The sequence below is a fragment of the Narcine bancroftii genome, chromosome 3, assembly GCF_036971445.1.
Source record: "Narcine bancroftii isolate sNarBan1 chromosome 3, sNarBan1.hap1, whole genome shotgun sequence".
In the NCBI taxonomy this organism is placed as follows: Eukaryota; Metazoa; Chordata; class Chondrichthyes; order Torpediniformes; family Narcinidae; genus Narcine; species Narcine bancroftii.
In genome coordinates this window covers 61,061,062-61,082,642 of record NC_091471.1, presented here as the reverse complement: position 1 = coordinate 61,082,642, position 21,581 = coordinate 61,061,062, and the positions used below count along the sequence as shown (strand labels likewise).

The 21,581-nt window shown below is 41.9% G+C and overlaps 1 protein-coding gene across 1 annotated transcript in view; it reads left to right on the top strand.

The window, feature by feature from the left end:
* nol6 (nucleolar protein 6 (RNA-associated)) overlaps nt 1-21,581 on the top strand; it is a 160,800-nt gene that overhangs the window by 83,413 nt on the left and 55,806 nt on the right. Inside the window, exons 14-15 of the mRNA XM_069924127.1 lie at nt 13,369-13,517; nt 18,182-18,257. Of these exons, the coding sequence (XP_069780228.1) occupies nt 13,369-13,517; nt 18,182-18,257 (225 nt within the window). The remainder of the gene's footprint in view (nt 1-13,368; nt 13,518-18,181; nt 18,258-21,581) is intronic.

Genomic DNA, 21,581 nt, shown 5'->3' with positions numbered 1-21,581 from the left:
CAACACCGCCCCCTCTTGTCCCTCCGATTCTATCACACCTAAAGCGATGAAATCCAGGAATAGTTAGCTGCCAATCACATCCTTCCTACAACCATGTTTTACTAATCGCTACCATGTCATACTGCCAAGCGTCAATCCATACCTTCAGCTCATCCACCTTCCTTAGAATGCTTAGCATTAAAATTTATGCATTTCAGAGATTTCTCACTTTTTACTCTATTTGTCCCTATCTTTACAATCAACTATTATGTTCTTTTTTCTATTATCTTCATACTGATCATCTCCCTTCTCTATCACCTGCCCTTCCACCCTCAAACACTGTCTACAAGCTTTCTCTGTTTGCAATCTAACCTCCTCCTTGCTGTTCTCTTCCATTTGGTTCCCTCCCCCAAACCATTCTAGTTTAAAGCTTCCTGAGCAGCCTTAGCAAATATCCCCGCCAGGATCCTGGTCCCCTTGGGATTCAAGTGCAACCTGTCCTTTCTGTACAGCTCATATCTACCCCCAAAAAGGTCCCAGTGATGCAGAAACTTGAATCCCTGCCTCTTGCTCCACCCTTTCAGCCATGCATTTATCCTTCACCTCATTCTATTCCTGCTCTCACTGTCACGTGACATAGGCAATAATCTAGAGATTACTCCCTTTGTAATCCTTCTTTTGAACTCTCTCTCTAACTCCCTGTACCTTAATTGATGTCATGCTATCCAAACATCAATCAGACCAGCATCTTTCCATTATTGCAACTCCTAAATCCAACTCCCATCTCTCTTTCTTGATCTCTGTAATCCTGGTTTTGCACGTTCATTTTGAAGTGCAAAATACATCCTAGTTAGAAATTTAGGTGTGTTCCTCAGCCAAATTGTTTGTTCCATCTCACTACTTTTAGGTGAAGCCAGGTTTGTGCCACATTTTTATCCTGATATTCTTCCATATTTTTCTAATATTGTTTGCAACCTTATCAGTGGATTCAACTGGGTCAGTCATATAAACTAATTGCACATAATCAGCAAATAAACTAATTTTATGTTCTTCTTGTCCAACTTTGAAGCCCTTAATATTTGGATCCCTTCTTATCTCTGCCAGAAATTCAATAGCTAGGATGAGTAGAGCTGGCGATAGGGACACCCCTGTCTACTTGAGGGAAAAATAGGTGACATTTGGTTATTGGTTATAATTTTAGCTTGTGGCTTGTGACAGTTTTTTTTATCCAATTTATAAATGTTCTACTTACACCAAATTTTCTAGTCTTTTAAATAAGAAAGATCATTCTAATTGATGAAATGCTTTTTCTGCATTTAAAGAAATAGTTGTTTGGATTCAACCTTGATTTTTGCCATGTGTATTCTATTGAATAATCTACCTGTCTGTTTGAAGAATGACTTCCTTTAACAAGACCCACCTGATCTGGATGTATTAATTTTGGTAAATATTCACCCAGTCTGTTGGCTCGTGCTTTTGCTAGAATTTTATAGTCTGCATTCAGAAGTGATATCAGTCTGTATGATGAGGTATTTAATGGATCTCTACCTTTCTTTGGTAGCACTGTAATTATAGCAGTTGAAAGATTTCTGGGAGGGTTTGGGTCTCAACATTCTGGTTTAACACATCCACCTTCCACCTCATTCTCAGTCTTGAAAAATCGCTGGTTCCCTTCTACTACGTCAACCCTCAAAGTCGTGGGATAGGTCAATGAGTATTTCAAGTTTTTAGCACATCTTTTCACATCTTCAAATTCTTTTATTTTTAGCTTATCAAGTCGGGCTAAAGTCTAGGGACAAAAAAATGGTAACTTTTGTTAGGTCTGCTTTGTTCATGAATGAGTGAGACAAACACCAGGCTGAGTCGAAATCAGGGTTCTTTGTTCTTTATTACCGGATTGTAACACTTGCGACTAAACATGTTAGTCGGAGAATGCATTCTGCCGTTATCAGCAAAATGGTGATTTTTTTATACCCTTGGATATGTGCTTAGAACATCATCATATCATTACTTGTCCAATGACTAAAACTGTTGCTATCCTTTCCCTGCTAGCTTCCTGCCTCTCAATCCATCAATGTCTCTCTTATCTTGTAAGTACAAGGATGCATTCACATCTTGTTACAACCCTGTACATTCCCATCTCATGATGTTTTACCTAACAGGAGTACAAGGACACCTCCCCTTCTTGTTACTGCCCTGTACAGGGTAACTCCCTACACATTCCCATCTCATGATGTTTTACCTTACAATCCCTCCTTTGTCCTCTTTAGAGGACAATCTCGCCCTGACTATGCTACCACCGCGTTACATTAGTTCGCCTATTATTGCCAAGCTCTATACGGGTTCTGTTCACAGGGCAGTTCGGCTGGTGGGCGAGGGCTCCCCCAACCCTCCTTTGCGTACACCCCCCATCCGTCACCCCGATCCCATTGCCCGTTTACAAGTTTCATCCCATTTGCCCCCAAGCAAAAAACTAGCTAACCCCCCGTACATTAGTAAATTCCCAAGTTAACATATGGTCTACAATCTAATTAATAATGTTTGTGTTACAATCAATGTTATAATATTTGTTCTACAATCAAGGTTATAATATTTAGGTTACAAGCAAGGTTAAAATTATATGTGTAACAATCTAATTCACAATCCCTCCTTCCCATCACATTCCCCTTCAGACTCCAGATCGATCTCAGCAACTTTCTCCGTCTCCTGTAATGTGAGATAGTCTTGCTCCACAGCCTGCACAGCTTGATATTTCGGAGGCAGTTCATCACGGTCAGCAAAGGCTGTCTCTATGGTCCTCGTGACCAGCGTTCGAATGCATGGAATACAACAACAGCCACAAGTGATAAAAATTGATACAGAAATGAACAAACCCAGCAAAAGTTGTCCTAACAATGTGCTCCATCTCCCAAACACTCCCTGTAACCAGGATAAAACAGGATTGGAGACTCCAGACTGGGCTTTTAATTCTTTCGCCAATGCCCTAAGTTTCGTTAACCCCTTAGTGAGTGATCCATCTGGCCCTGTGTTATTAGAGATAGAAGTGCAGCATAGATCTCCAAACATAGCACACACTCCACCTTTCTCTGCCAGGACCATATCAATCGCTATCCTATTCTGAAGTGTCATAAGGGAAGTTTCTGACAGTTGTTGATGTATTGCCTCAACAACGTCCCTGGTCAAATTTGCAAGGCGCTGGACATTATAGTGAATAAGGTTGATCCTATTAACATTCTTATTTACAGTGATGGGAAAAATTGCACTAAAAACAGGAAAGCTTTCAAACCCAGCTGCAATCTCATCGGCTAATTTAAATTCGTCCGGAATATTCCGGGCTTGGCCAATGGCATCAATCCATACCCCATCAGGGTTCCTTCCTCCCGGCCCCAAGAGTCCAACACTCCTCCTTTTTCTCCACAGCCAACTCTCTGTGTGGCGCAATTCTAGGGAATCCTCGTCTCCCTCCTGCCTTTTGACAATCAGCACTGGCGCATTAAGGGTTACTAGAGCACACCGACCATCCCAGTTAGCGGGGAGCCAGTTGTACAGCACTCTTCCTCCACAAAACTCATCTGTGTAGTCATTCAATCTGCTACAAGTCTCCTTAGTTTCAGATTCATTTTTTTTGTTATGGGACCTCAAAATCATCCCCTGTATATGTTCATGATAACCAGTAACCTGTTTGGCTGCCCTGTCAGGCACCCATGTGGCGTTTTCCCTGCTAATAGTAGGTCGTCTACATACTGAATCAGTGTAACATCTTCCGGGAGCTTTAATTTCATTAGGATTTCGCTAAGGGCCTGATTGAACAGTCCTGGACTGTCCTTATAACCCTGAGGTAATCTAGTGTATGTGTACCGATGTGCTTGGTAAGTGAAAGTGAACCAGTCTTGGCATTCCTCAGCTAATTTCAAGCAGAAGAATGCGTTTGCCAGATCAATGACAGTATAGTATTCGTGCTCCGGACTCAGAGCCCTAAGTGCTACATATGGGTCTGGGACTGGTCTCCCGATGGTCTTGGTAGCCAAGTTAATCTCCCGGAGGTTGTGTACCATCCTCCAGTCTTTTCTACCCTGTTTGGGAACAGGCATGATGGGCGTGTTCCACATACTGTCAGGTGCCGCCCTTAAAACCCCTGACTCCATTAACCCTTCTATCGTTCCTTTAATACCCTCCTCCTGACTGGGCGACAAGCGGTATTGTTTTCTCCATATTGGTTTCTGCCCGGGGTTGGCCAATTCTAGAAATACCTCTCCTTTTATTACTCCCACATCATAGGGCCCCGTTGTCCATATATGTGGACTCAGATTAGAAAGATATTTGTCTGAGTCTCTGTGATCAATATTTTCTCCTTCTATGGCTCGGTCTCTTTCTACTTTCTCATTCACTACCTGGTCCCATGCTTCAATATTCAGTCTGACAAATTTTCCTCCCTCCGAGGTGGAATATCCCGGGATTTCTGTCTGCCTGTATTCACACCCTATCGCTTCCTTTACCATCGGACCCAGCTGTCGAGCGTGATGATCTTTGGCAATACCCAAGGTCACATGAGGCACACTTTCTACTCCTAAGCAGAACCACTCCATTTGTTCTTCTGTCATGACAACCATAGCAGCTATTCCCTCCTTACCTACAAAGATAAATGGACAATGTATCGTTTCTGTCTTCCCTTCTTTTAGAGAGTCCCACCTCTCCTCATATTCCTGGTCCGGGTGGATGGTGTAGTTTAATGTAACATGCATAGGATCTAGTGGATAATGGTAATCCCCATACCGAGGAATACTGGCCCTCCACTCAAAAAACTGTTTAATCAGCCCTGGGCCTGGTTCATCATACAGTAGCCGACTCCAGAAAATACTAACCTCCACAGAGTCTTCTGAAGCGTTAGATGGGGTCATTACTATAAACTGTCCTCCCCTTCTTATTGTATCCCCTGGGTATGTTAACCGAAGGCCCTTCTCAGAACATTGTATGGTTATTCCTAGTTTGGTAAGAATGTCCCTTGCTAATAAATTAATGGGGCAACTTGGCACAACCAGGACAGGCGTTTTAACCCTTTGTCGTCCAAATGTCATGTTGATGTTATCTGTATAGGGCTGTGTTTCCCTTATCCCGGAGAATCCTATTGTAGATAATGTTTTGCCCGAAAATGTGCTCCCTGGGGGTTTTTTAATCACTGTCGTAACTGCTGCCCCTGTGTCAACCATAAATTCAATTTTTTCTCCATTTACCGTCCCCCAAATTTTTGGTGGCTCCCAGGGAGGCGTGATTTTTGATTCTCCTGGGCACCGTCAATAATCAAATTCAGCACCTTCCTCAATATAGTCATTACACTGAGGTGCCTGGACTTGTTGATCACTCTGCCACCCCCCGATTCTCTGGGGCCCATCAATGTGTCCACCCCTACCCCTTGCTTGTCCTCTTAAGTTTCCTCCTCTTCCCCGATAGCCTCTAATAGAGGGTAATCTTTTTCCCCTTGCTCTCCCAGCCTCCGGACAGTTCCGCTGGTAGTGTCCAGGATTTTGGCAGTACCAGCATACTGCATGTTCCCCTCTATACATTGTACCTAGCTGTCTTTCCCAACCATTTCTTACTTGGGGTCCCGGATTTATCACTGGCCCCATGACCTGTGGGACTATCTGTTGGGCCGCTAATTTAACCCCTATATGTTCTATGGCTCTCACCAATTTATCGGTTGTTTTGTCCACCTCCTTCTGGGACGCACTTTCTGACTTAGCATGCTCTGATTGACGATGTCGTTTGATTGCATGTGTCAGGTGTCTTTTCCACAAATCCTCTGACATTGTCTCTACTCCCACAATGTCCCTTAATTTTGCTTGAACCGTAGCAGGTAGTCCGTTTATTATCCCATTACGAAAGTGAGCCCTTCCTAAGGGGCTGTGGTCGGGTCTTTCTCCAGTCCCTGTTTCCCATAAGTCCCATGCTCGAGTGAAATACTCGTGTGCAGTCTCTCCTTCCTTTAGTTGAAGGGTTACCAAGGCATCCAAACTATAGGGTGTAGGAAATGTTTCTCTAAGTGCTTCCCAAAATTTATTCCGAAGTGGGTTAAATTCTATTTCATCCCCCAATTTACTGCTTCTTACAATTTTCTCTATTTGCTTCAGGGCCCCTTCTGCCTTTAATTTTATCATGATAGTTCTGACATCTGCTAGTGCTAATTGTTCTTGGCAGGTTTCTCGCTCAAAACAAGAAATCCATGGACTAGCCCCATTACTCAACGGAGGTAGTTTTTTCATTAAACTCTCTAAGTCCATTCGTGACCAGGGTACATATTTTTGAGTTCCCCGTCCCGTGATCAGTAATGGGCATTGATATCTCAATTTTGGGGATTTCTGCTCCTTCTTTACTCTTGGCATGCATTTATTTATCCCACCTTGTTCTGACTCTTCTTCGTCACTGTCACTGTCCCTATCAGCTTCCAATGTCTCAGGGTCAAAGGCATATTGGTCAGGTTCATCTCTAAGATAATCTTTTCGGCCATAGTTTAGTTGTTTCACATCTTTCTCTTTTGTCCTAACTATGTCCAGGTAGGCATGTCTATTTTTCTCCCTCCCGAGTCTTTTCCTTCTACTTTCCTCCCATGGTGGATCGTATCTCGTTTCCTCATCTGTACTACACTTTTCGTCCTTTACTCCTATTACCATTCCTTCAGCTTTAATTTCTCCTGACAGTGTTGTAGTTATCTTTTCCACTTCCTTCAATACACCTACCATTAATTCTTTTTGATCCTCACTGATCTGCCCCAGCACATTAATATCTCTGTTTAATTTTTTAATGTTATCCTGAACCTTTTTCATGTTCCATTTCTGTATCTCTAACTCCTTTTCTATTTTCTTGGACTCCAGAGGGGTCTCTACATCTATTACTCCCCCTTCTATTTTTATTAAAGGGGCCTGTACCTCGTCTGATGTGTCCCTATTCCCGAGGTTCTTGTCACACCCCAGTGTCTCAATATCTGGATATAAGGGACGTGACTCCAGGATCCCATCTGGGGTGCCAGGGGCACCTTGTGACTCCACATATGCATAGGGCGGGGGTCTACAAGCAATTTCTACAGGGGCCATAATAGGTGGGTTATCAGGGAGACCAAATTCTTCAAATAGAGCTAGGACATCGCGGTACTGAATCTCCTTGTCTCTCACCCTCTTTTTTGCTGACTCGCGATTAAAGATTTTGTTTTCTGTGTCCCGTTTTGTTTAATTGTATAAGACTCACTTATAAATGATTTATTGTCAGAGTACATACATGACATCACATACATCCAGAGACTATGAGAGAGAGAGAGAGAGAGAGAGAGAGAGAGAGAGAGCATAGCGAGAGAAAGAGATAGAGAGGCAGATACACAGAGCACAAGAGATAGAGAGAGAAAATGCCTTGCACTGGCCCCACTGGGAGAAAAGTCTTCAGATTAACACTTTCGTTTCAAAGGTTTTAAAAGGTTCTCATCCTGTGATCACTGGTCTGGATCAGATTGGGTCTCCCACCACTGGGAACTATCACTCCTTCCTTCCCTCCCACCTCGAGTGAGCTACACGTCAGCCCACAATGTCTGCCCTGATCCCGCAATGGTGGGGGTGCGGGAAAGAGGGAGGGAGAGAGGATAAAACAGGATCCCATTTGATGCGGAGCTGGAATTGTGGGCACAAAATTAAAACCAAATTGTATTTCTCTGCCCTGCCCAACCTGGGGATTTCAGGGCAGCACCGCCACAGATTGGGATTGGGAGGGGGAGTGGGTGAGAGAGGAGGGGGGGGGAGAAGAGAGAGAGGGGGAGAGAAGAGAGAGGGGGGGAGAGAAGAGAGAGGGGGGAGGGTGAAAAGAGGGAGGGAGAGAGCAAACCCGGACACTTCGTGGCTGGAAACTGGAAACAGGCACTTTTCCTTTCCCTTCTGTGTTTTGTTTCTTCCAGCTTATCTAAGCCTCTACGTTTTAAAAATTTTTTTTTTCCCTCACCTTTCAGGAACATCTCAGTGCCCCCGGGTAACCAACCCCTCTTCCTCCAGCGGTCTACACATTTTCGGAGCATTTTTTGTTTTTCCAATGCCGCATTACTGGTATTTCGCTCCTCTAATTCCTGATTAATTTCCTTAATAACTTGGTCAAAAGTCTTAGCAGGCAACTGTACAGCCATAGCTGCGGGACCGCTTTCTAATGCCTGTTTTAATTTAGGTTCTTGTCCGTTTAGGGGATCTATGTCAACGAAAATTGCTTTTAAAAATGTCTCCTTGCAAGCTGGATGACTAATATCTTTTAAAGGAACAGTCTCTAAGTCTTGTCCTCCAATTGACTTCAGGCTGTCCTGTATACTCTGATTGCTCGTTTTCCACTCTCTGTTTTCCCAAAGGGGTCTGAAAGTTAAATTACAACTAGAAAACCAAATATTTGGGCTATACTTTTGTCCTGTTTCCCTGTACCAATCTATGAATTTACGTAACTTTATCTCCTTGGTGATGTTGGGAATACCCTCATTTAACTTATCAAAAGTATTTCGAATAAACCGGGTGTCTCTTAGGAGTTTATCAGCTTTTTCATTAATATCTCCTACCTGATCCGGACACAGCTGTCGCAGCCTTCTGTCGTCGTTCTTGTTCACCAGGCAGGCGTCCCTGAGTACTTTTTTTGTTGTCTCAAGGTCTCTAGTGTCTGCTGTGGTATTCCACCACGGCGAATTGGGGAAATAAATTCTTAACTTCTCAAGTGTACAGACATTATCATACCTACCGGACATTTATAAGTCAGTCTCTCAGATACAATTGAGGCCAATAAGCCTGAACCTTTGTTTTCTTTCAAAGCCCAACCTTCACGTGGGAGATTTCTCCTCTTAATAACCAGTTTAGGGCAGAAAACTCAGGTCCTCAATTGTTTATAGACCACCTTCTCACTCTATTGGACTTTGCAACGACACAATAAAGACTTTTAAACTCTAGTAGTTTCTTGCGAAGCACTTAATAAATGTCATTCAAACACCTTAAGGACTTTTATCTTGTCTGTAATCACTTACGTGTTACAATCCTGGCATGCGACCTTCAATTGTGGTCGTCTAATTTGTCCGATCTCCAGTTCTTACTGACAATCATAAAGATTTTAAAAAAAAAGAGAATTTTGTTAAAACAGGCTTCTCTGGACCTTTTTATCAGCCGGCAGAGATGATTGTCAGAAAAAACAGAAACCGTCGTCCAGTGTTCACTCACCCATCACGTCGGGGTCACCAAATTGTTAGGTCTGCTTTGTTCATGAATGAGTGAGACAAACACCAGGCTGAGTCGAAATCAGGGTTCTTTGTTCTTTATTACCGGATTGTAACACTTGCGACTAAACATGTTAGTCGGAGAATGCATTCTGCCGTTATCAGCAAAATGGTGATTTTTTTATACCCTTGGATATGTGCTTAGAACATCATCATATCATTTCTTGTCCAATGACTAAAACTGTTGCTATCCTTTCCCTGCTAGCTTCCTGCCTCTCAATCCATCAATGTCTCTCTTATCTTGTAAGTACAAGGATGCATTCACATCTTGTTACAGCCCTGTACATTCCCATCTCATGATGTTTTACCTAACAGGAGTACAAGGACACCTCCCCTTCTTGTTACTGCCCTGTACAGGGTAACTCCCTACACATTCCCATCTCATGATGTTTTACCTTACACTTTTCATGATCATTCTCAGCTTAGCCATTATTCTGCTTAGAATAATCATATGCTGCTCCCAGAATTATTTCCCATACTTAGTAGCTTAAAAGTCTCATCAGAACTGGTCTTGTTTTCTGATTGTCATATCTTTTGGGTCTGAGTATTCAGTGAGCTCTCTCGATGTGCAGTTTTTCTCCAAATTAGTCATCTTCCAACACTTGTGGATCCATTTTTTGAAAAATGTTCACTGGGTCTCTTCCCTTGATTCCTTCCTTCAGTCCAATGATTTGGGCATTGTTCCTGGTGATTAAAGTTCTCCATATCGTCAATTTTGTTCAGCAATCCTTGTTTATCCAACTCCCATTCTTTGTGTTTTTTTTTCCAAAGCCTCAAGTTTTTCATGTGTTTTCATCGGTTCACTCTCTGCTCGACCCATTCTCTCCATGAGAGGTCTTCAACAATCTTTTTTTTTCGGTAATTTTCTCTGTCATGTCTCTCATCACCATTTCAGTTGCTGAAATTCCCCATTTTTTTTCCAGGATAATGCTCAACTTTTGACCTGACTCCCCAGTTTTACCTGGTTCCACCGATCCCATTGCCATTTTTGCACTGCTCCCTTTTGGACTTTCACCTGATGCTTCCAGTTGAAGAGGAACTTCTTCAATTTTCATACTAGTTTAATCCATTTTTTTATGAAGAAAATCTTGATTGTCAAGTTTTGACCGTCCATTTAGAATTCTTCACAGAGAGCTCAACCAAAACACATCTGTCTAAGTCCTTCGCATGGCCACACCCAATCTCAATGCCATATTGAAAGACTGCTCACACCATTGGGAACCATATTCCAATGCAGTATTGAGAGACTGCTCACACCACTGGGCACCACATCTCAATGCAGTATTGAGAGACTGCTCACACCACTGGGAACCACATCTCAATGCCGTATTGAGAGTCAGCGGAAATAAAATGTCACTTTGAATGTAGTTTTCTTATTTTTTGCTTTGTTCCAAGTGGTTCACCACCTCTGTAGGTAAATATTGCTCTGTTATATCTTAATTGTTTACAGTTTCTGTATAAAGGCGATGACTCAGCAAACAGGATTGAGATTGAAAACTTGGCTGAATGGTGCACCAATAACAACCTTGTACTCAATGTCACAAAAACTTCAGGAAAGGAAAGCCAGAGGGTATACAATCCAGTGATCATTGGGGGAATTAGAGATGGAGAGGGTGAGCTCAGTTAGGTCCTTGGGAGTTACTATCTCAGAGGATCTTTCCTGGACCCAACACACCAATGGCAGCATGAAAAAAGCACATCAGCACCTCTACTTCCTCAGGAGCTTGGTATGACATCAGAAACCCTGGCAGATTTCTACAGAGGTGTGGTGGAAAGTGTGCTGACTGGCTGCATCACTGTCTGGTATGGGAAAACCAATACCTGTGAGTGTAAAGCCCTCCAAAAGGCAGTGGACACAGCCTAGGACATTACAAGGAAAACCCTCCCCACTATTGAGTGCATCTACAGTGAACACTGCTGTCAGAGGGCAGCAATGATCATCAAAGACCCACGCCACACAGCACATGCTCTGTTTGTGCTACTGCCATCAGAAAAGAGGTATAGGTACCATAAGACTCTCACCACCAGGTTCAGGAACATCTACTAACCCTTCACCATCAAATTCAGCAACAAACACAATCAAGCACTAATTTAAGGATTTTTACTTATGCACTTTATTGATTTTTCTTTGCTCTCCCTGCATTCCACAGTTTGTTTACATTCATTACCTGTTTACTTTTCTTTTGAATGTTTGCATGTTCAAGTTGTGTGCAGTTTATTTTTTGCCCTGCCAATTAGTGGTAAATCTGCTGGGCCTGCAGGAAAAAGGAATCTTGGTTGTATGTGATGTCATGTATGTACTATGACAATAAATCTGAAATCTGGACCTAAAGATCAGAACACCCTTAACTGCAAATTTTTTTGCAGCAGGTGCTTTAAATGCTTTAAGTCTTTTTCTGATCTGTGATTCATAATTAACCTTTAAATATGTAGAATTTTAAACTAATAATCTGATTTGAACTGCTGTCAAATAACTGTGAATAAGCTTTGAAAGATTTTCATGGCAACTCGTAAGATACAGAATGTTTATCCTTAAATTATGTGATTTGGTTCTTCCTTCAACCCAACTTCTTAAACAGGGTTTGGCACTGCAGGGCTTATAACAAGCTTCAGTGGGATGGAAATCAAAATCTTGGTTTTTTTTTTATTTGTTAGAATCATAGAACATTACAGCACAGAAACAGGCCCCTTTGGCCCTTCTTGACTATGCAAAACCATTTTTTTTGTCTAGGAGGCAGGAGGAGGGTAGATGGGTGACAGTCAGGAGAGGGAAAGGAAACAGGCAGGGAGGGCAGGGCAGGGGACCCTTATGGCCATTGCCCTGAATAATTTTTGAATACTGTGGTTGGGGTTGTGGGGGGGTTTGCCTACCAGGGACAAGCCTCAGTTATCAGGTCTCTGACATGGGGTCTGACCCTGTGGCTAAGAAGGGAAGGGAGGAGAAGAGGCAAGCTATAGTGATAGGGGAATCAGAATCAGAATAGGACATACGTGGTATATGGGAGAGCATTGAGGAATACAGAAGAGCAGAAAGATTTAGGAGTAACGGTACATCGTTCCCTGAAGGTAGAAACTCATGTGAATAGGGTGGTGAAGAAGGCTTTTAGTATGCTGGCCTTTATCAATCATTGCATGGAATATAGGAGTTGGGAGGTGATGTTGAGATTGTATAAGACGTTGGTGCGTCCTAATTTGGAGTTCTGTGTGCAGTTCTGGTCGGCTAATTATAGGAAGGATATAAACAGAGTGGAGAGAGTGCAGAGAAGGTTTACCAGAATGTTACCTGGGTTTAAGCATCTAGAGTATAGGGAGAGATTGGACAGTTTAGGTCTTTATTCTTTGGAGCGTAGAAGGTTGAGAGGGGATTTGATAGAAGTATTTAAGATTATGAAAGGGATAGACAGAGTGGATGTGGATAGACTATTTCCGTTAAGAGGAGGAAAGATTAAAACAAGAGGACATGAGTTAAGAATTAAGGAGCAGAGGTTTAGAGGTAACATGAGGGGGAACTTCTTTACTCAGAGAGTGGTAGCCGTGTGGAATGATCTTCCGGGAGAAATAGTGGCGGCGGAGTCAATTGTATTATTTAAGAAAAGGTTGGACGGGTATATGGATGAGAAGAAGATGGAGGGTTATGGGCATTGTGCAGGGAGGTGGGACTAGAAAGGGGTGTTTGGTTCGGTGCGGACTAGAAGGGCCTAATGGCCTGTTTCCGTGCTGTAATTGTTATGTATGTTTTTATGTATGGGATTCCATAATTAGGGAGACAGAGATTAATTATCCTGTATGGTATGTTGCTTTCCTGGTGCCAGGGTCCGAGATATCTTGGATCGAGTTCGCGGTATTTTCAGGAGGGAGGGTGAGGAGCCAGATGTTGTGGTCCATATAAAGACCAATGACATGTAGGAAGGTTGAGGAGGTCCTGAATGTCAAATGTTCCTGTGAATTGTTTAAGGAACTAAAGATTTTCCTTTTGTCTCTCTCCTCCCTCAACTCACATCACCAGAAGCAGCTATATGTTCACTTTATTTATCCTCCAAGTAAAGTATTACTGTTGAGTGTTTCTTCTTCAGTTCATGTCGAAGGAGTTGCAGGGGAATAATAATTCTGTTTTTAAACAGGCAGCAGAATTCAGAGAACTTTGGGGAGAAAGTTCTGAGCTCAGACGTTTCCAGGATGGATCCATTTGCGAAGCTGTCGTGTGGAAGGGTGGTAACCTGCGTGACTGTCGACGTATTCCTGAGCAAATTGTTAAACATCTTCTTCAGATGTAAGTGATTGGGAACATGTATTTAAAATGTCGGGTCAATAAAGTGTGGGTCATTTCTAATTCTTGTTAGATGAATTGAAAGGGCTGATTGAGATTCAATTCATTTAATTTTAGTTCTTTTTAAAAAAAATTTTCAAGATACAGAAACAACCCCTTCTGGCCCGTGTATGCCAAGCACACCCATCTGACCAATTAATCCACTGAGTCTGTACTTCTTTGGAATGTGGGAGAAAACCAGAGCACCCGAAGGAAACCCACACCTCCACAGGGAGGACGTGCAAACACCTTACAACGCTGGATTTGAATCTGGGCCACTGGTGCTGTAATAGGGCTGTGCCACCCATTGATTACACTGCTGAACGTGAATCCATTTCTTGAAGGTGCTAAAGTGATCCCTTCTGTTGTGGAAGAGATCACTTTAGCACCAAACTCCGTAGAATAAGAGTTGGAAGTCGAATATCTCATAAAGCTGTAACATTCTACAGGCTCCTGCAGGGTAGAAGCAAGGGGGAAAACAGCTTTTAGAGAGTATATACAGGTTTGTATAAACTTTGCTTTTCCAATTACATTGTTCGTGAGGACAGTGTCTTACATCATCGAGTTGACTGGAAAGAATTTTTTCTATCCAGATTCTGTTTTCTCCTTGTGTCTTTTGAAGGTTTCCTGCGTGACTTTGTACACTTTCACACATCAATATGTTGGGGCGGCACAGTTGGCATAATTGTCAGTGCAATGCCTTTACAGCGCTAGTGATCGGGACCTGGATTCGATACCCACGCTGTCTGTAAGGTGTTTGTACTGTAACGCTGCAGACCAGCAGCAACAGAAATTCATCAAGGCAGTGTTATTTATTTTATAACACTATAGTCAAATCAAAACCAATGGGGAGGGGCTGTGTGTGTGTCGTGTGTGATACCCAAACCATTACAGCTTGGGTACAAGGGAAGAAATACATTCCAAAGTTCAGTCTTAGAAATTCCTTGTTGAAATGTAGGTTTTTAAACAGAAGTAATTACGAAGGAGATGGGAGATGACCAAAAATTCACTAATCCTTGTTAAGTTTTTTTCCCCCGAGAACTAGCCTTTCATGCGAACGGTTGCCATCCAGTCTCTCCTAGTACGTTCTCCCCGCATCTGAATGGGTTTTTGCCGGGGGTTCCAGTTTCTTCCCATCATTCAAAACCTACTGGGGGTTGTAGATTAAGTGGGTGTAAATTGGGTAGCACAGACTTGTGGCTGTGCTGTATGTCTAAATTTAAATTTAAAATTAAATTTAAGCATGGGTCCCAAAGTAAGTTTCTTTTTATTTTCCATGTCTTGCAGACAAGTACCTTGGTTTCCTTTCTGGCTTGATTGAGTTGTTCCAACATATCATTATACACTCTGCACTTTGTGCTTTCTCATTTGTTTTCCCACTCCCCCCCCCCCCCCCCCCCCCACACACCTTCATCAGTGATTAATTGAAATAAACAATTTATACTTTATGGGGTGACACGGGTAGCATAGTCGATAGCACAACACTATTACAGTACCAGCGACCTGGGCCAAATCTATATGAGTTGATAGGCTCCCTGTATCCTCCCACATTCTAAATACATGTGGGTTAATTGGTCACATGGGTGTATTTCAGTGGCACAGATTCATGGGCTGGAAGAACTTGTTCCTATACTGCATCTCCAAAATAAAATTACAACCTGCTGCTGTTTTGAATATTCATGACACTGATCAGTTTGATGCTGTAACAAATGTGATGCTCATCTAGTTGAAGCCTGTAACCTCTGGCCATGAAATTGTCGTAACTAGATGGTGAAAGAAAACATTTATTTCTGTAATATGTGCCACTCTATGGATTTATGTTAATCTTTAATTTAATGTTAAACTATATTTCTCAGATATGAATGTCTTAGTAATTGTATTCTTAGTAAGTTACAGGGGCACAAAGACAACACATTTGCATTTTAAACTCACATGGTTTTTTGAGGTAGAAGACAGAAGCCAGTTTGAGATGAAAATGGATGCTGATTGAAGTTAGAGTTAAGACGATGAAAAGGATTTATGATGGTTCTCGAGATATTGGAATCAATAGGTGTTATTTCAGAACCACAGCCATTTTAGTTCTGAGGAAGGCAGACTTCTCGAATAAATAAGTGGACTTGAAAGCTTTTAGCACATTTGTGTCAAAAGACTTTTGAGTTTCAAAGACGGAAATGATGTTACATACCATGTGACATGGGAAATGGGCTGGAAATATCAAAATGAGAGACAGTTCAGCTTGGAGTTGACAGAAGTCAAAACCCTAAACACACAGGGGTTGAAACATATTTAAAAGCCTGTGAAAGGCAGGGTTGAGTTACAGTAACCAGAATAGGTGCTGTTGTTCTCCTGGGAAAGGGGGAACCACCGAACCGGTGGCTTTTGAAATAAGGAAGACCACTTCACTGTCTCTACTGGGTCTATTTTTGTATGGCTACTTTGTTTAACCCTTGTCTGGTTTGTGGAAGAAAATAGATGCAATTGCTGTCTCTTTGACAAGAGAGCAGATTCTTTGTGTGTGTGCAAAACAGAAGTGTGAGTAAAGAGGCCTGAAGATGTGTTGTTTAAAAGTGCTTTCTAATTCTGAACTGAGAAATTAAGACCTTCAAACAAGACTAAAATGATGCTGAACTTTTAAAGATTGACTTTTGAGAGTGGGACTTAATTTTACACACACACACACACACACACACACACACACACACACACACACACACTCACACTCACATACACTCTCACACACACACACACACACTCACACACACACACACACACACACACACACACACACACACACACAGAGTAAGTTTAAAGATGGGTAAGAAATGTTATGTTATTAAAATTTTAATAAAAACTATTGAATTTTTCATTGTCAGGTGAATTTTCCATTGCTGTTCCTGTGTTAGTGCTAACAAACTCCCTTTAGTTCCCAACAAAATTTAAAAGGGTTGTTAGTTCGTAACACCAGCCATATTATTTTTAATTGTCTGACATGTTGGTTTTTCTTGTTACAAGCAGCACTGTAATTATAGTCTTATTCTCTTGCCACTCACAAAAGGCCGTTGTTGAGTTTCCTTAGTACTTGACAAATCCCACACTGAATAACGTGAGTCACATTTCGGATCTTAAGTTGGTCTGAGCAGCGCAATGTAGCTTTGTAGAGCTGTTGCCTCATGGCTCCAGCTGACTTCTGTTTTCTCAGTATCTGCAGACACTGTGATTGAAGTTAAAATACAATGTTGGAGAAACTCAGTAGGTCAAGCAGTGTTCTTCATATGGCAAAGATAAAGATACATAACCATTGTTTCAAGCTTATGCCCTTCAAGTTGTGAGCAAAATGTCGGCATGAAACTGAATAAAATGGTGGGATGGGTAGGGGAAGAGCACAGGATAAAAGTAACGTGGATAAGGGAGGAAGGGCACAAGAGAAAACGGCAGGGGGGGGAGTAGGGATGGCTCTGTGATTGGAGAGGAAAGGAGACAGGGAACAGAGGGAGAGCTGGGAGTGGTATAGAGAAACCAAAGAAGTTGATGTCAGTGCCATCTGATTTGAAGAGTGCCAAGGCAGATTGTGAGGTGTTGCTCCTCCAATTTATGAGTGGTCTTGGTTTGGCAGTGCATGAGGCCAAGGTCAGACACATCAACGCAGAATTGAATTGGTTAAGATCTCCGTCATCGATGTGGACAGAGCGAAGGTGCTCAGCAAAGCAATCTCCTGGTCTGCATCCATTTCTCCTGATCTAGAGAAGTCCAAAACAGGTATAGATGCAGTAGATGACTTTTGCAGATTCACACAGAGAAGTGGGACCCGAATGGTGATGAGGGAGGAGATGTGGGCGCAGGTGTGACACTTCTTGCAGTCAGAGGGAAGGTGCCAAGGGGATGATTCAAGGAAAGGGGTGAATGGACAAGGGAGTAATGGAGGGAGCAGTGCCTACCGAAAACAGGGAGGGGGAAGGGGGTGTCTGATGGTGGGATCACATTGTAAGTGGAGGAAATTGCTGAGTTAAATATGTTGGATGTGGAGGCTGGTGGAATGGTAGGTGAGTTCAAGGGGAATATTTTTGTTGCATCTAGGTGCAGAGAGAGCCAGTGCAGATGTGTGGGAAATGGAAGAGATGTGGGTAAGGGCTGAAGTTGATGGTGGTAGAACTGAAGCCAAGTTTTTTGAAGAAGGGGGACTTTTTGGAATGGAAGATTTCATCTTGGGAGCAAATTTGACGGAGATGGAGGAATTGAAAGAAAGGAAACTGTTCTCTGTGTGTGGTTGACTTAGTCTCCTTGGGAACGATAGGACTTCTCCCACTTCCCAAAGATGTGCAGGTAGGGAAGTTAATTAGCAATTGTAAATGGCCCCTTGTGTGTAGGTGAGTGGGTATAAAATGAAGGGAGTTCATGTGGATGTGGAAAAAAATAGAAGTGAGTTGGTGCAAACTTGATGGGCCATCGGGCCTTTTTTTGCTGTATGGCTCTATCACTATGACCTGGTCTGCTAAGACCCATACTTTATGGCAGAAGAAAGGACCTAAAGATATTCTCTCAATCATTTTGAATCCTTGCTGCACAAGATGCGTAGGAATTGTGAATCGTACTGATGGATTTTTTTTCTTCTCTACTTTTTGTTCCTGAAGACACATGGATCTCCCAGAATCAATAGTGTGTTACGCTGGAGATTTACTGGACTCTGTCATCGAAATAGAAAAAGGGGTAAGGAGTTCATTTGAAAGATTGTGTGCTTGGGAGGCAAACACATTGTAATCCTTGATTTAGAGAATAACATAAAACACTATGTCTGTTTTGGCAAGGTTTTTGTTTTTCTGAAATAGTCAGCAATGCATGGGGATATTGTCAAATGAGCATGCCTTGCTGTAGCAGATGTCAGATCTTATCACTAAGAATTGAATTCTGGTTTCAAAAAAATTATTTTAAAGCTTTTGAAATATTCTAACCACCTTGTGGGTTCTCTCATATTTGTGAAGAAGTGAAACGGCCTTCCCTATCGCCTGTATTTGCTTCTGGAGTTGTAGCACCATCATTGACCCTGTGCTGGTCGTTGATCAAACTGTTATCAGTGGATCAGTAAAATTCATGTCACCACTTTTCGAGGACCACTCTCTCAGAGTAGGCCATAAGCAATGACCTTGCACATCTCAAAGACAAATATAAAGAAAACCAAATAAGCATGAATTATTGAGCACGCCTTATTTACTTTCCTCAAGTTGTCAGAGTGAATAATCATTGTGCAGCATTTTACCGACACTGTCAGTTCCTATCTTGGTGAAAATATTTTTGTACCAGCTGCAATCCACATACAATATGTTTAGCATGGACCAGCAAAGTTGAAAAGTAATTCACTATTGATTTATTCTGTTATTTGTTAATCCAGAGTGCTGAAGTCTGTGCATGTTGACTTCCTTGGGTTGATCTTAAATTACTTTGCAAAGAATAAAGCAATGAGGAATGTGTGTAGCTGGATTTGAAATGCTTTTGAAAATGTAAAATTGTGTACAGCTACACAAATTAGGAACAGGAGTAGGACACTTGGCTCCTTAACTATTTACTTTAGTTTTCCTGTAAAATGGATCATTTCAGATTTTCTTGTATTGTACTCCTTTTTGCCAGAACTTTGCCTATTCCCTTACCCTATCTTTGTTGCCACCTGGTGTTCTTTTCATCATTCACTTTCTTGTATTTCTTCTGTGTCATCTGCAAATTTAGCAGCTGTACCTTCTGCATTTTTACCAAGTCATCCTTCTAGATGATCAGTAGTTCAGGACGCAAGTTGCATTTTGCCAGCCAGAATGAGATCAGTTAACACCAGTCTGTTTCATGTTAGTCAGGCAATCTTCTATCTGTGCCAATATATTATCTCTTTTTTTAAAAAAAAAAGAGAACTTTTATTTTCCACAATAACTTTTGTGGCACCTTATAAAATACCTTTTGGAAATCTTGAGTAGTACATCCACCTGTTCCTCTTAATCCACAACATATGTTACTATTTCAAAGGGCTTTATTAAATTGGTCAAAAGTTATTTAACTATCACAAAATCACATTGAATTTTCTTGATTACAATGCACATTTCTAAGTGCCCTTCTTGAATGACTTTAATAACTTTCCTGACGAGAATTGTTAAATCTGTAGTTTCTGATTTTATTTTTCTATTTTGAATAATGTAATTGCATTTGTCATTTTATTGTATTTCTATTACTGGTCTTTTGCATGCGTTTTTCAAGAGATTTGTCAGGATTGTACACATTTCTCTAGTTTAAATGTCAAATGTATGTCAGATGAGACTAGAGTTGTCAACTTTTTATGATTCTGAAAGAGACCCATTCATATGCCGGCTCTAAGTAGTGCAGTCATTACCTCTCTCTTCCCCATTACCATGAAGATCATTCTCTTTCAAGTGCCTTTCCATTTTGCTTTTGAAGAAATTGAATCTTAACCCCTTTCTGTGTACAAAGTAGGCACAATATTTTGATATGTTGTCTAATTAAGGGTCATTTAAAAAATGGCAAAATTGGAATGTTGTCATTTCAACAAATCTGAGTTATATCATTCATGAAATCTGTTAATACTCATTGAGAGTGTCCCACACTGTTTTGTAGGTATAAAGCTGTGCAAAACAGAAACGGGCCTGTCAGAGTACTGTGTCCATGCTATCCATCGAGTAGCCATTTCTTGGGATCCCATCTAACAGCACCTGGGTCTGTCATCTTCTATGCTTTTGCAATTCAAGTACTTGTCAAGTCACCTTTATTTGTCACTCATACCATAACAACTAATGCAATGCGCAGTAAAGATGAGATGGCCTTTCTCCAGGACCATGGAGCAGATTTATATAAATAGGAGTTAAATATTGTCAATAATATTAATACAATTAAAAAAAAATAGTACACGTATGTTATCGGAATTGAGGAGCCTGTTGGCTTGGCGAGGGGAAAAAAACTGTTGTGCAATCTAGATGCGTGGGCCCGAATGCTACAGTAGCTCCTTCCAGATGGTAGAAGGGAGAAAAGTTTACAAGAGGGGTGTGAGAAGTCCTTGACAATGTATTTGCTTTCTGCATGCATCATGTGTTGTTGATGTCCATCGTGGTAGGAAGGGAGTCCCAATGACTTCACAGTCCTCTGCAGGGTCTTACGGTCTGAGGTGGTACAGTTTCCAAATCAGGCAGAGATGCAATTGCTCAGAATGCTCTCAATACATCCTCTGTGGAATGTAGTGAGGATGGAGGGTGGGAGATGAACTTTCCTCAGTCTTCACAGGAAGTAGAGGCGCTGCTGGACTTTCTTGGCTATGGAACTGGTTTTGAGGGACCAGGTGAGATTCTCTGCCAAGTGTACACCAAGAAACTTTGTACTCTTGACGATGTCAATGGTAGAGCCGTCAATAGTCAGCAGAGAGCGAATTTTTTTTTTCTTCCTTCTCCCCTCTCCCCCACACCCCCCCCACCCCAGGCCCTCCTGAAGTCGACAACCATCTCTTTTGTTTTATTAGCATTCAGATGTAGGTTGTTGGCTCTGCACCAGTCCATTGCAGAGGGATTTGGGCTGCTTAGAAAAGTGGGCTGAAAAATGGCAGATGGAATTTAATGCTGATAAGTGTGAGGTGCTTCATTTTGGTAAGAAGAATCAGAATAGGACATATGTGGTAAATGGGAGAGCATTGAGGAATACAGAAGAGCAGAAAGATTTAGGAGTGATGGTACATCGTTCCCTGAAGGTAGAAACTCACGTGAATAGGGTGGTGAAGAAGGCTTTTAGTATGCTGGCCTTTATCAATCATTGCATGGAATATAGGAGTTGGGAGGTGATGTTGAGATTGTATAAGACGTTGGTGCGGCCTAATTTGGAGTTCTGTGTGCAGTTCTGGTCGCCTAATTATAGGAAGGATATAAACAGAGTGGAGAGAGTGCAGAGAAGGTTTACCAGAATGTTGCCTGGGTTTAAGCATCTGGAGTATGGGGAGAGATTGGACAGATTGGGTCTTTATTCTTTGGAGCGTAGAAGGTTGAGAGGGGATTTGAT